At 54.0% G+C, this 12942-nt stretch overlaps 4 protein-coding genes across 4 annotated transcripts; 3 read left to right on the forward strand and 1 right to left on the reverse strand.

Moving 5' to 3' along the window:
* Positions 1-403: 403 nt before the first annotated feature.
* Positions 404-2365, forward strand: BBA_09224 (uncharacterized protein; the record flags this gene model as incomplete). Its single annotated transcript, XM_008604321.1, has 1 exon — positions 404-2365. One exon carries the CDS (start codon positions 404-406, stop codon positions 2363-2365), a length of 1962 nt encoding a protein of 653 aa, XP_008602543.1.
* Positions 2366-4423: 2058 nt separating this feature from the next.
* On the forward strand, positions 4424-5960 carry BBA_09225 (indoleamine 2,3-dioxygenase family protein; the record flags this gene model as incomplete). Its single annotated transcript, XM_008604322.1, has 2 exons — positions 4424-4869; positions 4931-5960. 2 exons carry the CDS (start codon positions 4424-4426, stop codon positions 5958-5960), a joined length of 1476 nt encoding a protein of 491 aa, XP_008602544.1.
* Positions 5961-6098: 138 nt separating this feature from the next.
* BBA_09226 (siderophore iron transporter mirB) lies at positions 6099-8043 on the reverse strand (the record flags this gene model as incomplete). The annotated part of the gene is made up of 4 exons (XM_008604323.1): positions 6099-7030; positions 7089-7428; positions 7527-7797; positions 7868-8043. The coding sequence occupies 4 exons, from the start codon at positions 8041-8043 to the stop codon at positions 6099-6101; spliced, it is 1719 nt and encodes a 572-aa protein (XP_008602545.1).
* A 1392-nt stretch (positions 8044-9435) lies between these two features.
* BBA_09227 (ferric reductase like transmembrane component) lies at positions 9436-11986 on the forward strand (the record flags this gene model as incomplete). The annotated part of the gene is made up of 7 exons (XM_008604324.1): positions 9436-9709; positions 9954-9994; positions 10157-10356; positions 10420-10649; positions 10709-10872; positions 10941-11888; positions 11939-11986. The coding sequence occupies 7 exons, from the start codon at positions 9436-9438 to the stop codon at positions 11984-11986; spliced, it is 1905 nt and encodes a 634-aa protein (XP_008602546.1).
* Between the last annotated feature and the right edge of the window lie 956 nt (positions 11987-12942).

The following is a 12942-nucleotide window of genomic DNA, read 5'->3' on the forward strand; positions in this document are numbered from 1 at the left end:
TTCTATCTTTGTTGAAATTTTCTCCGCTATTGTACCCACAGCCGGCACTGGTCCGTTGCTGTGCACGAATGCAACATCAAGCTCAACTGGAATGCGCTCGTTAGCTCGGCCTAGCAACCACCCATGTAGGGACTCATAACGGCACCTCTTGATAAATAAGTGAGCATCGTCAAGTGTTGTCTGGTTCTAAAAAAATTCTCCGTCACCGTCTCATATTCTGAATCGATCTAGGCTCGATTTGTTGATCCTCTCTTTTCTACATTCTATTTTTTTCCTTCTTTTATCTTGGTGCCGCTATCATCTCTAGACTTCACTTACACCCCTCTAACCACCCGCCTTGTAGCTAATTTCAGGAGACCATTGACCAACACAGTCCTCCCCTATTACTCGAACCTATACTATCATGGTTCTGCCTGAGAAACTCGTCAGGGTCGGTCTTGGACTTGGTAGCTTCCTGCCATCGACCGCCCCCTACGTCGGCGCAGCCTCACACGAGGTCTTGAAGCTGCGTGACCTCGACGGTCTCGTTGGCTCTTCGACGACTGACCTTGTACGCTTCAGCAGTACTCTCAAGGTGGCCCGCGCCATTGTAGAAGAGCACAAGCGCGCCGAAGTTATCGAGGTTCCCACCAGCAGCCTGGTGTCTATTCTCGACCGCATCAAGGCCCTTGAGAAAGAGGTCGAGGACCTGCTCCATGGCAAAAAGGTGAACAAGGACAGCAAGGGTATTGAGCCTCTGAAGTCTGGGCCTGCTTCCGACGACGCTGTCTCTTCCTCCCCTGCATCTTCCGCTGCTCCTTCTTCGCCTGACGGCAGCAGCTCCGACGGCAGCAGCTCCGACGGCAGCTCTGGTAGTAGCTCTGATGGCAAATCTAGCAACAGTTCCGGTAGCAGCTCCGATGGTGGCTCAGTTGACAGCTCTAGCTCTTCCAACAAGAACTCTGCGTCTGGCTCGCATTCATCGGGTGGCTCTACTTCTACCTCCGAGTCCAAGTTTGGATCAAGCGGTGGGCTTACCACCGAGGAAGATGACTGCGCCCCGGAACATCTTCTTTATCGCCTCGGCGGCGGCTCGGTCCAGCGCCGCTCCGTTACTGTAAGTGAGCACCCTCTCTTCCGCCGAACCACTAACTGCACACTAGACTCGGTATCTGGCGGCTCCCAGGGCAAGAACCTCCCCAGCGGGGCTGCCGTCTTCAAAGAGGACTCTTCCTCTGCCACGGTTGACGGCGCATCGCCTGCTAGTGGTGACGGCAGCGCTGATGGCAACGATGGCACCGCGGACAAGTCGAGCACGACCACATCGGACACCAAGTCGGACACCAAGTCGGACACCAAGTCGGAGACGACCAAGTCGGACACGGCTAATCCCACTGCTGACAAGTCCTCCGACAAGTCTGCCGATGAATCTGACAATCAGTCTGCCGACAAGCTCACCGAGTCTGACGATGAATCCGACGACAAGTCTGCGGCCGTAGATGCGCAGTCTGCTGCTCCAAGTTCGACAAGTGCCAATGGCAGCGCTGGAAAGCAGGATGGCGCTTCTCTCACTTTGACTTTTCCGCCGTCTGCGACCACAGCTGCCGCCAATCTGGGATCGGAGGCCAAGGGTAGCGCTGCCGAGAGTGAAGAAGAAACGACCATTACTACGACAATGACCTCGACAAGCTACACGACCGTCACCGTTTACCGTCGCCCGAGCTCCACAAAGGCTGGCCTCGATGGCAAATACGCCAACAACACTGCCTCAGCTATTAGCGCTTCGGCCTCTGCTAGCCATCTCTCCAAGAATGGTACCGTCAGTTCTACCGCAACCAACACTCGTCCTTCGCCGGCTGCTCTGCTCTTTACTGGCGCAACCGGCTCTCCCAGCTCGCCAAGCGCCACCGGCTCCGCCAGCTCGCCAAGCGCCACCGAGATATCAAGTGCTGGCTCTGGCAACAACTCTTCTGCCACCGCCGATGGCGTAGGCGCAGAGTCGACCACCGCCGGCAGCGGCCAAATCTTTTTCGAGAACAACTCCACGGAATCGCAGCCTGAAGCAGTGGTCTCGCCTTCTTGGCCCGCCTCCGTCGGCGGCGTGACCACTTCATCTCTGCAGACCGATTCCAGCCTTGCCAGCGCCGACAGCACCACCGCGGTGGCTGGGGAAAAGATGGCCGTCTCGACCACCACGGTCACGTCGACAACCACATCCACGATAACCATCACCATCACCCCCGCCGGCAGCCCAGTAAGGAAGCCAGAGGCCACCACGTCTGCCCTCGCAACCGACTCCAACGGCGCGCTTGTCAAGCGCCAAAGCGGATTCCAGACGGTGCGCACTTTGCGACGCAGGACCGTAGATGCGGATGAGCACTTCTAGGAAACGGGTGGATTTTATTTGGCGTCAAGTGGATTCTTCTTGGTATGCTTTGTTTTGGGTCAAGTGTGCTTTCGCTAGCGACTGTTGGTGGCTCACATTGACCCTTCCATTCATTACCCACCACCACTCGCTCAAATCATCCGTGTCGTCTATTTAACAGTGCACATTTGCTTCTGTGGCCTTGCTCGTATAGGATCTCTGACGCCTACGTTTTTCCTATGGACTCGGGCCTCTCTCTTTACTGGTTTGATCCCTGTCGTTAGGGGGGAGCCATCAAGGTTCTCTTTAGATTGTTTCTGTTTGTCATGCAAATGGGCTGGCACCATCTGCTCTTCCTCGGGCTCCGCGTCCAACATTTTCGCTGAATCCCAGCTCTGGCTGGTCGTGCAACATATACTCTCCTTGTCAATCTGTCACTACGCTCTTCATGTTGGAAAATGATTTGGTGGGAGAACATCAGTTGGGCATTCCAAGGGGGCGCCACGGTCGCACTAATGACGACGGCGCCCCGACAACCGGTCTGGCTAGACCAATGCCCCAAACTGTAAACCGGGACTAAGTTGGTAATTTTGACAAGTTTTGCTCGCGTTTGAATAAAGACAATCCCACAAGTGTGGCCTTTTTCTAACAACCACCTTTTTGCCTCTGCTTGATAGCAGCAGCATGTGAAGTTCTTCGCATTTGCACTAAAATGGCCGATTATACATGAGCATTCTATATGTGCGACTTGAGATTTACTAGCTGCCCTATAATATGTGCTGCAGTGCGCAGGTTATTTGTAACGGAAAAAAAAAGTGCGAGCCGCAATATATCTATCCATGTGGAGAGGCAATGCAGTGGCCCATGCAACATCCTTCCGAAGTGCGGAGCGCGGCAGATTGTGGCAGCGTATTACGTGTAAAGGTTTGATAAGCATAGCGGGCGCAACGCAGGCCCCCCTCCGAGTTATCGGACCTGGGAATGCGCCTGTGTCCGGCGCCGTGATGGCCGTGATGGTGTGTTGGCCGGAACGATTCCGGCCAATGAATCCCCGCTTTTCAGGCCGGGCAGACTCGGTACCTGTGTGTGGGCCGGCATTACCCAACGAAACCTTGCTCCCAAACTCTTTGGGCCCCTTGTCTTGTTCAGACCTTTTTTTTCCTTTGGTTGCCCCCGGCTCCTTGGCCTCCTCAGCCCGGTGGATTTAGCGCTGCCCCCGAGTGGACTCGGATTATGGAGTTACCCCAGAACCTACCTGGTGGAGGGGAGCAAGTCCTCAAGGGGGCCAGTGCGAGGGCGAGAATTGCAGAGCATGACCCGTGGCGATTTTGCATTGTGGGAGAAAGGGTTGGGTTACCGTGTTGGCAGAGAATTGTGACAACAATGATGCTTTGGTGCTGGCCTGCGGTGCCGCAACCACATTGCCTTTGACACCTGGCGGGTTAACTCTGGCCAGCACTTTATTGTCTGTCGGGGAAACAACTGCGCATCGTACTCCAGACGTGGCTGGGAGCTGGTTCTGCCGCCCTGTTGCGTGGGTGGTGGTCGTGACGGCCTCATCATGACACGCTCATCTGCCGACCATCGCGACCGAGACCGAGCAGTCCAATCGTCTCCGGCTTCATTCGCTCCTCGTTGGGTCTAGAATGCCCAACTCAGCAAGGGCTTGGTGCCCTGGGGGAGGGTATGCAGGCGTGGCCACTTGTCTCCCCGCTCGTTGAGGCCGGAATCTGTTCCGGCCACAGAGTACTTATGCGGCGCGACGAACCTGCCGTGGTGTTTAGTTTTTTTCAACTTTTACTCTTCACTTTAGAATATTCCCCCAAAAATCCCAGTAAATCTGGCTACTATTTTGGGACTTGTCTCGTCTTCATTTTGACACTTTTATCACTTTATATTTATACTTTATCTTCACTTACACAAACTCACTTACACGCTCTCATACACACACATACACACACACACACACTCACTCACTCACACATACTCACACACAACTGTCACCATCACACCCAACCCACACTAGACCTTTGCCCACCACCAACCATCACACCACCGCACCCACCAACACACATCACAATGGGTTCCATTGGCGCTTCCACATTCAATGTCCTCGACGACACTCGTCCCGAGGACACCACCATGCCCGCATTCATGGTTTCCACCACTCGTGGTTTCCTCCCCCGTGCCGATCCCGTCGTCACCCTGCCCAAGGAGTTTGAAGCTCTCGAGTCTATCCTGCAGCGCATGCCTGTCAAGACTCTCTCTGGCGAGCCCGGTCTGTTGGCCGAGTCCAAGCTGGGCCCCGAGGTTGACAGCAATTTTCCCGACCTGACCGACGCCATGGACCAATACCAGCACAACCTCCCCGTCATGAACGCCCTCTACCGTGACTATTCCTTCCTTGCCTCTGCCTATCTTCTTGAGCCCTGCCACGAGCGCTTCGTCCGTGGTGAGGAGTATGGGCTCGGTCGCCAGACTCTGCCCAAGCAAATCTCCCACCCCATCGCTCGCTGCGCCGAGATGTAAGTAGACTCAGCCGCAAGTCAGCCGTAACCATAGTTTGGCAAGCTAATAATCGTTTAGTTGCGGATTTGAGCCTTTCATGGAGTATGCTGGCTCCTATGCTCTCTTCAACTACCGCCTCGAGGACCCTTCCAAGGGTCTCGAGTATGACAATCTGCGTCTGATCCGCGCCTTTGAACACGGTCTGCACCATGATTCCTCAGAGGCCGGCTTCGTCCTCGTTCACATTGACATGGTCCGCAACTCAGGCCCACTCGTCGCTGGAGTCATGAAGAGCTTCGAGGCCGCTACCAAGACTGCCGCTGGTGGCAATGTTGCAGAGCTTCGCAAGGGTCTCAACGAGGGGCTCGAAGATATCCTCGGCGCCATGAAGAAGATTAACGCTGTCATGGAGACCATGTGGGGAAAATCTCGTCCTACCGAGTACACCAGCTTCCGCACCTTCATCTTTGGTATCACATCCCAGTCCATGTTCCCCAACGGCGTCGTCTACGAGGGTCTCAACGACAACAAGCCCTTGTCCTTCCGTGGTGAGAGCGGAGCCAACGACTCCATGGTGCCACTCATGGACAACTTTCTCCAGGTCCCCATGCCCGAAACTCCCCTCACCGAGATTCTCAAGGACTTCCGCAAGTACCGTCCCAGCAACCACAAGGCCTTCCTACAGTTTGCCAAGGAGCGCTCCGAGGAGCTCAACCTTCGAACCTTTGCCCTCGGCCTCAAGGGCTCTACCCCTCCCGCCTCTGACGAGGAGCGCGACCTCCTCCGCAACTCTCGCAGCCTCTGGCTCCAGATTCTCAACCAGGTCCGCGACTTTCGCTGGCGTCACTGGTGCTTCGCTCGCGAGTACATTCTCAAGCGCACTTCTCACCCCACTGCCACTGGTGGCTCCCCCATTGTCACTTGGCTGCCCAACCAGCTCTTTGCTGTCCTCGATGAAATGGCTGTCATCCACAAAACTGGCCAGGAGGACGGAAAAGGTCTTGGCGCTACCGCTGAGGATGTCATGGATGCTGCTCTCCGCCAGCGTGATACTCTGCAAAAGGAAGTTGACAAGTACTGCGCTGAGCGTGGCGTCCAGCGTAACTAGATATACCCGCACGCGCCAATGTTTTACGATATTTACGCATTGTCAGTTTTGCTTTAAAAGTCAAGGAATCAATAAGATTGTTGAATCATTTCGTGCTGCCCTGGGTCCACTGTGGTGAACTAAACCACAGCTTGAAAGTTAAAGTACCAACCCCTTGACCTGGTCTATCTTTTTGAGATTGACATTCTTGAGCATCATCATCCAAATGAGAGACAAGCCCATGATACATGTGCCTGCAATCAGCATGAATTTTTGACTGCCAGCGTAGGCATCCATGATAGCTGTGCGCTCCGGCGTGCCGACGGGATAGCTCAACTGGACATCCAGGTCGTCATAAATATCCCGCCACTGGTCCTTGACGGAGTCTGGGAGAAGCTGCTGAAGCTTGCCTGGCAGAGTGTTGGTCCATATACCACCAGAGATACTGTTGCCGATGGCGCCGCCAATAGTTGCAATTAGTGAGAGCACAGCCATGGCCGACGCAACTTCATCGTGAGACACCGTCGCCACAACCGAAACCTGCTGTCCGCCAATGATGACCCCACCACCGAGCGACATGAAGATTTGGCACATGATAATGTATCCAAGGCTGTGGTTTGGCTGACGGAAATAGATCAAAAGGCCAACTCCTAGGATGTAGAGAGGAATACCCCACATGAACACCCATTTGTAGCGACCTGACCAGCGAATCAAGATGCCGACGAGGAACAGCTCGATGCCGCTGACGACATTGAAGATGTTATTGATGTATCCAGCTCGCGACTTGGAGATGTCGTAGACTACCTGCAAGTAAGAGGTGAAGTAGCTGTTCCAACAGGCATATGAGATTTGGTACGTGGCGGCAATTAGACAGGCACCCATGACGCAGGGAGACTTGAGGAGCTTCCACGGGACGACGGGAACACTCGCACCAAAGCGCTCCCACAACGCAAATACAGCGATGAGAACGACTCCGAGCACGAGCATCGCAATAATGTAGGCGGAGCGCCACTGGTCCTCGGAATCGGCAGCAATGGTAAAGGGCAGCAAGAAGAGGACGAATCCGGCGCTGAGTAAGAAGACACCAATGACTATCACCCAGTGAGCACTTGCAAATGCAGCTTACAATTTTCCGAACAGGCCACTCACCGTCAAACTCGATAAAATGGTACTTGAAGCCTTCTGCCCGGGTCCGATTGCTGCTTTCGCGGGTAAGCAGGCCATTCTCCTTGGCCAGGCGCTTTCCGCGCTGCAGCATGTACATCATGGGCGCGGACACGACGGGGAGGACAATGGTCCAGGCGCCAAAGCCCCATCGCCAGTTGCTCTCGTAAATGGTCTCGGCGGCTTTGGGGCCTCCAAAGGCGGTGATGATGTACGAGGACGAGGTCAGGGCGTAGGCAAAGGCACGCATCTTGAGCGAGGAAAAGTCGGCCGTCATGATGTCGACGGCAAAAATCATTCCAGTGAAGCCAACATTGTAAAATACCTAGCAGATGGTTTGTTAGCTTATTCGGACATAAAAATCAAGGGATGATTTTTTTTTTTTCTCGTTTCGCTTTTTGGGGGGAACAGGATTGCTTTTACATTGGCAGCAGTGTAGACAGCAAAGCTCTTGCTTGCTGCCATGAGAATCAGACCCAAAGTCGATAGGACCATCATGGCAGCAAATCCAAACGTTCTATCCCAGATGTTGAGAATCTTGGCAATCGGCATATAGGTGGCGGCGGAGAGAATGCTCGTCATGACATTAATGACGGGCATGAGCGAGTGACTTTGAAAGTCGCTGGTGACAAAGGGCGTGAGAGTCTCGGAGAGGGAGCCGATCATGGCTCTGCAAAAATACAACAGCCACATGCTTTAAATCGAAATTGTCAGTTTTTTTCAGTTTTCAAGCGCCTACCGCGTCGCGCCGACAATTTACATACCAAACATAAACCACAGTCAATGAGGTCTTGCTCCACGACAGGGCAACAGCCTCGGCGATGCGCACGCCATCCTGATTGTCGTCCGACACCAGCTCCTGGAACTTTCTAATCTCGGGCTCCTCGACTGGATTCTTGCTGTCTCGCGACTGCGGCCTGTTGCTGTGTATTTCGCTCATCGTGGTGGGAGGGTCTGCTCTGGTCTCAACTCGGGCGGGCGGGGGGGGGAGTGTGTCAATGGTCCAAGCCCAGCAGACAAGATGGTCAACAAGAGGGCTTGTCGTCCTCTTTTTATTAGTTACGACCAGAACCAGACACGCGTCGATTTTTCTTCTAGATTTTTAATGAACCCACGTGAGCCCACCGAGGAATGTGCCGTTTTTGCCGGTCCTACTAGTAGCTGGGAATTTGCTGCAAGCTAACGCGGACTAGCGAGCTGTGATGGATCTTATCAATCAGCGCAGATTGGCAAGAGGCTGTTTCGACACCACATCGGTCAATGTCGTTGCGTAAAAACCGAGACGATGTGAGCGAATCGGGTATCTTGCATCCATCAAAGGCACGGTAGCTTCCCTCACCCTCATTTTATTATATCTTTTTCTTGGTCATGCTCACTCCAAATTATCATCGTCACTGGTTGAGCGTGCTGTTGTGAATAGTGAGCTTGTCTCCACTAATTCCAGGGCTGAAGAAAAACTCGGCTCTTTGTATGGAGCATCGTCGGAGAGAAATTTTCCCTTATCCATGCGTGCAAAGAAGTCGACGCAGTTTCCACGGAGTTGTCGCACTGGACTATCGGACGTGACTAACTGATGCTCCGATATTGCCTCGTCTGACAGCCTCACACTCTGCGGCTGTCCGTGGCCGACGTGGAGTAAACGATTTTTGGTAATGCCCGAAGCAGGGGGGCGATTCATGGGCTGATCAATAGTTTATAAAGTTAATCATTGCCTGCCGCGAGCAGCCGTGTTCGGCATTGGTCCGTCGCTTGCCATTACATGGTCTCAGGAACCAAGGCCAAAAGACTGACCAACGAGGAGCAGCACACGATTATATGGGTCGTCTGAAATCAAAAGGGAAAATCACGTGCAAGTTCGGATTATAACTCTTGAACATGGAAGCATTTTGACATGTTTCCTAGCCAAAGTTGAAAGCAGACAACATGTCGGAGAGTGGCTGTCCAATCGTACCATAATCAGCAAATGCCGCGTCTGACCTTGCCCCGACGCCTCACGGACCGGAGAAGCTTCTCTGCCATAGTATCCTCTTCATTGTAGACTAAAGTGGGTGACTGGCTCAGTCTGTTTTTAATTGGCTCGGGAGGCGGCTAAAGGTGCCACGCGAAACTGCACACATGATCCCTCAACCTGAGTGTCTCCGAGTCTCGTTATCAATCGCATCTGATAACTAGCCCATCATCCTTCACAGTCAGCAGCCAACGCAAAGCTCCCAGACGTGCTTCCGCCACATTTCGTTGCCGTACAAGTCTTTCTACTTTCTAGCTCCGCGTTTTTATTCTATTGTCACATACGCCCATACACGCCATGGTCGCGAGCTGATTGTTGGCGAATATGAAGGTATCCTGTCCAGGGGCGGTCGGCGGGCTCGTTATCCTGTGCGCGGCTCAGCTCGGTTACTGCATCGACACGTCGTTCAACAGCACCTGCGCAGAGAGCTGCCAAAATTCTCTCAGACCCGTCATTTTCGCAGACTTTCTTCGCCATGCGACACTGCGGGAGCAAAACTGCAAGAGCGCACTGAGCTTGACTTCGACGTACATCTGCATCGACCTCTACTGCGGCGCTTCGACCCGGAAAATGGCGCTGGCGCGCATGAATGATACTTGTCAGACCTTCTTCAACACTTCAATACCAATATTTTCCCGTCTTTCAAATTATACAGAGAGAGAGATCTCGAATTTTCCGCGAATCCATAGAAGCGACACTCTCGGCCCGCTAGAGCCACGGCATGGACCCGTTCTTCCAGCGCCGGAATACTTTAACGTCTGGCTGCAGACGCTGGTACGGCCCCCGAAAAGGCTCCTTGTTTTTTTTTCCTTGATGGTTAGCTAGCTAAATTGTGAAATTAGGGCGGCTGGAGCTACTCATACCATCATCACTTCTTGTATGGGTACGTGGCCGCCTTGCTTTGTCGCATCTACGAGCTCAGTGGCTAAATCCCCCATCCAGTGCGGCTGTCATGGCGTTTTGGGTCCTCGTCGTGGCCATCGGATTCGCTCACAGGCTCTACTTAGTAGCATGTCGCATATACTACTCATATCCATCATTGCAGCTAGTAAAACTGCCGCTCGGTCCATCTTCGTGGCTGAAGCGCCGGCTGCTTCTACCAGCGACCTTTGGCTACCGATGCGCCCAGAGAACCTGGGGCTGCTCCGTGCCGCCGCGAATACAGTCGCTCACAATATTTGCGTTCATTGCCATAAACACCGTGTTCTCGGTAATCGGCTACCAACTGACCAAAGAAAATTATTAGTACGTGATTTCTCACCCAAGCTCTTGTCGTGGAACCCATGCACTTACAAGTCTTGTCACTAGCTTCGACAGCGTCCTCGATCAAGCGCTTCGCTACGTGTCTGATCGAACTGGAATCATAGCTTTTGTCAACTTCCCTTTGATATGGCTATTTGGCATGCGCAACAATGTTGCCATCTGGCTCACGGGGTCGGACTTTGGCACTTATAACAGCTTTCACCGATGGACAGCTCGCATTGCGACAATACAGGCAATTGTGCATTCCCTCGGGTATAGCATAATAGTGCATCGCCGTATGTTTTTATATCTCTTCCTCGTCTTCTTCTGACTTGCATGCTCTGACAGCCTATAGAGGGTGGCTGGTATGGTTTGTACGCACAATGCCTCGAGTATGCATACTGGCAGGCTGGAGTTTTGGTAGGCACGCCTCGAGTTTCAGCAAACACTCACTTACAACAAGCAGGCTACAGCACTCATGTGCCTACTAATACCACTGTCCAAGCCAGTCATACGCAGGTATCACTATGAAGCGTTTCTTGTCATGCACATTGGCTTGTCAGTCCTACTACTGTTTTCCATGCTAGGGTGAGTACGCCATCGGTGCGCAGAATGAGCCAGCATCAAACTCACAAGTGCGTAGCCATGTATCCATCTTTAATGGCCGTTGGAACGGTTTTGTACGGGTCCCGACCTATATATGGATCTTTGATCGCATTGTGAGAGTATTACGCTCCGCGGCTTTCAGCCCTCTGTCGTGGGGCAGCAAAGCGCGCGCATCATACTCCCAAGCCGCAGACATTGTACAGGTGAGCGTGCCAGTGGAGTGGTACTCGCTACGTAAGCCAAAACCCGGCACGTTCTTTTACTTGACGGTTCTATCGGACGTCAAGTCGAGATTACAGAGTCACCCGTTTACAGTTGCCGCTGTGGTGACGAAACCGCCCGTCCAAGCGGAAGAGCGAACAGCCTTGCTTGCTCCCACCCATTGCGACGACGGAAACGGCAAGACGCAGACGGCCATTGGTTCAGCTTCGATTGAATTCTTAATCCGGCCATATAATGGTTTTACCGCCCAGTTGCGAGAGCTGGCGCTGGATACAAAACAGTTCAAGGTACTTGTGGAAGGGCCCTACGGCACCAGCCATCCTCTTCACACCTACAATCATGTCGTCTTTATCGTAGGGGGCACAGGTATCGTGACGCCCATCTCATACATGCATCGCTTAATCGGAAACTCGAAACGCAAGCCGGTAGTGGATCTGCATTGGGCTGTTCGCGAACCTGCCTTTGCAAACATGGTGTTAGAGCACTACCTTGGTGAAGCACTGAGAGCAGACAACATTGAAGTGACGCTACACGCCTCGAGGTCCATCGATTTGCAGCCGCTCTTCTCGGAGTCTGTCTCGCAGCGCATGGGCCGGCCCGCCATCCCCGCCATCATAGCGGCCACGGCGACGGCTGCTGGACGAGGCCGTCTAGCTGTTGTGGCCTGTGGTCCGGAAGGCATATTGGACGACGCTAGACTTGGCGTCGTACGTGCGCTGAACAAAGCCACATGTACGATAGATTATTTCCAAGACAGCTTTGCCTGGTAGACGTCGCATGTATCGGCGCCAGGGGCCACGCTTAGTTGGTTAGGCCGAGGCGTGCGGGCGTCCATCAGCCTCATGAGCAAACAATACCGAATCAAATAGAAACGTCCAATACACCGCTCAACACTACAATTAGGACTTAATCTGTCAGTTTCTTCGATTAAAGCAGCAGCAAAATTCCAGAATGAGAAGCAGGCAAAGTCGCACACATTATCGCTCAGTATTGAAGCGTAATGGAGCATGCAGCGCAAACCAACACACTTGTCCGTGACAGCCTCCCAAACCCACTCCGTCCCGATTTCGACTTCTAGACTAATTCCCCCCGCCATCGTGTAGGCTTGGACACGGGACACGGTGATCAGTGCTGCAGCAACGACTCGTACTGCTTCGTGAGCACCGGCGGCGAGTCGCGCTGCTGCCCGCTGGGCTCCAACTGTGTCGCCGACTCGCCCTGCAACAGCAAGTCCTATTACTGCACCCGCACTGCCACCACCACCACCGCTCTACCGCTGCCATCCGTCGCCGGCAACGCGACCGAAACGGGTTGCTGCGGCCGTCGCTGCCCGCAGCCGCAGTACTTTTTATGCCCGGCCGAGCTTGGCGGCAACTGCTGCCCATACGGCGCCGAGTGCCGCGCCGACGGGAGCTGTGTCGCCCCCGTGACATTGACGACGACGACGACAACGACATCAACATTGACGACGAATACCACATTGCCGACGGTACAGTGTCCTAGCGGTGCGTGTGCAGCAAGTGCGGCGGGGGGCGGTGGCTTGTCGCCGACGACAAAGGCGGGCATCGCCGTCACCGTTGTCGCCAGCACGGGCGTCGTGGTCGGCGCGCTGACCTGGCTGTGGTTGCTGCGGAAGAAGCGTGCCAAGGCCCGCGCGGCGGCCCGGGCGATCAGTATAAGCGAGGTGCCCGGTGACGGCGTCGGCGAGCCGCGAGGATACTTTGATGGCGCTGCGGTGGGAGCACCGGGCGCCGCGCGGGC

Source organism: Beauveria bassiana (assembly GCF_000280675.1).
Source record: "Beauveria bassiana ARSEF 2860 unplaced genomic scaffold BBA_S00048, whole genome shotgun sequence".
Taxonomy (NCBI): domain Eukaryota; kingdom Fungi; phylum Ascomycota; class Sordariomycetes; order Hypocreales; family Cordycipitaceae; genus Beauveria; species Beauveria bassiana.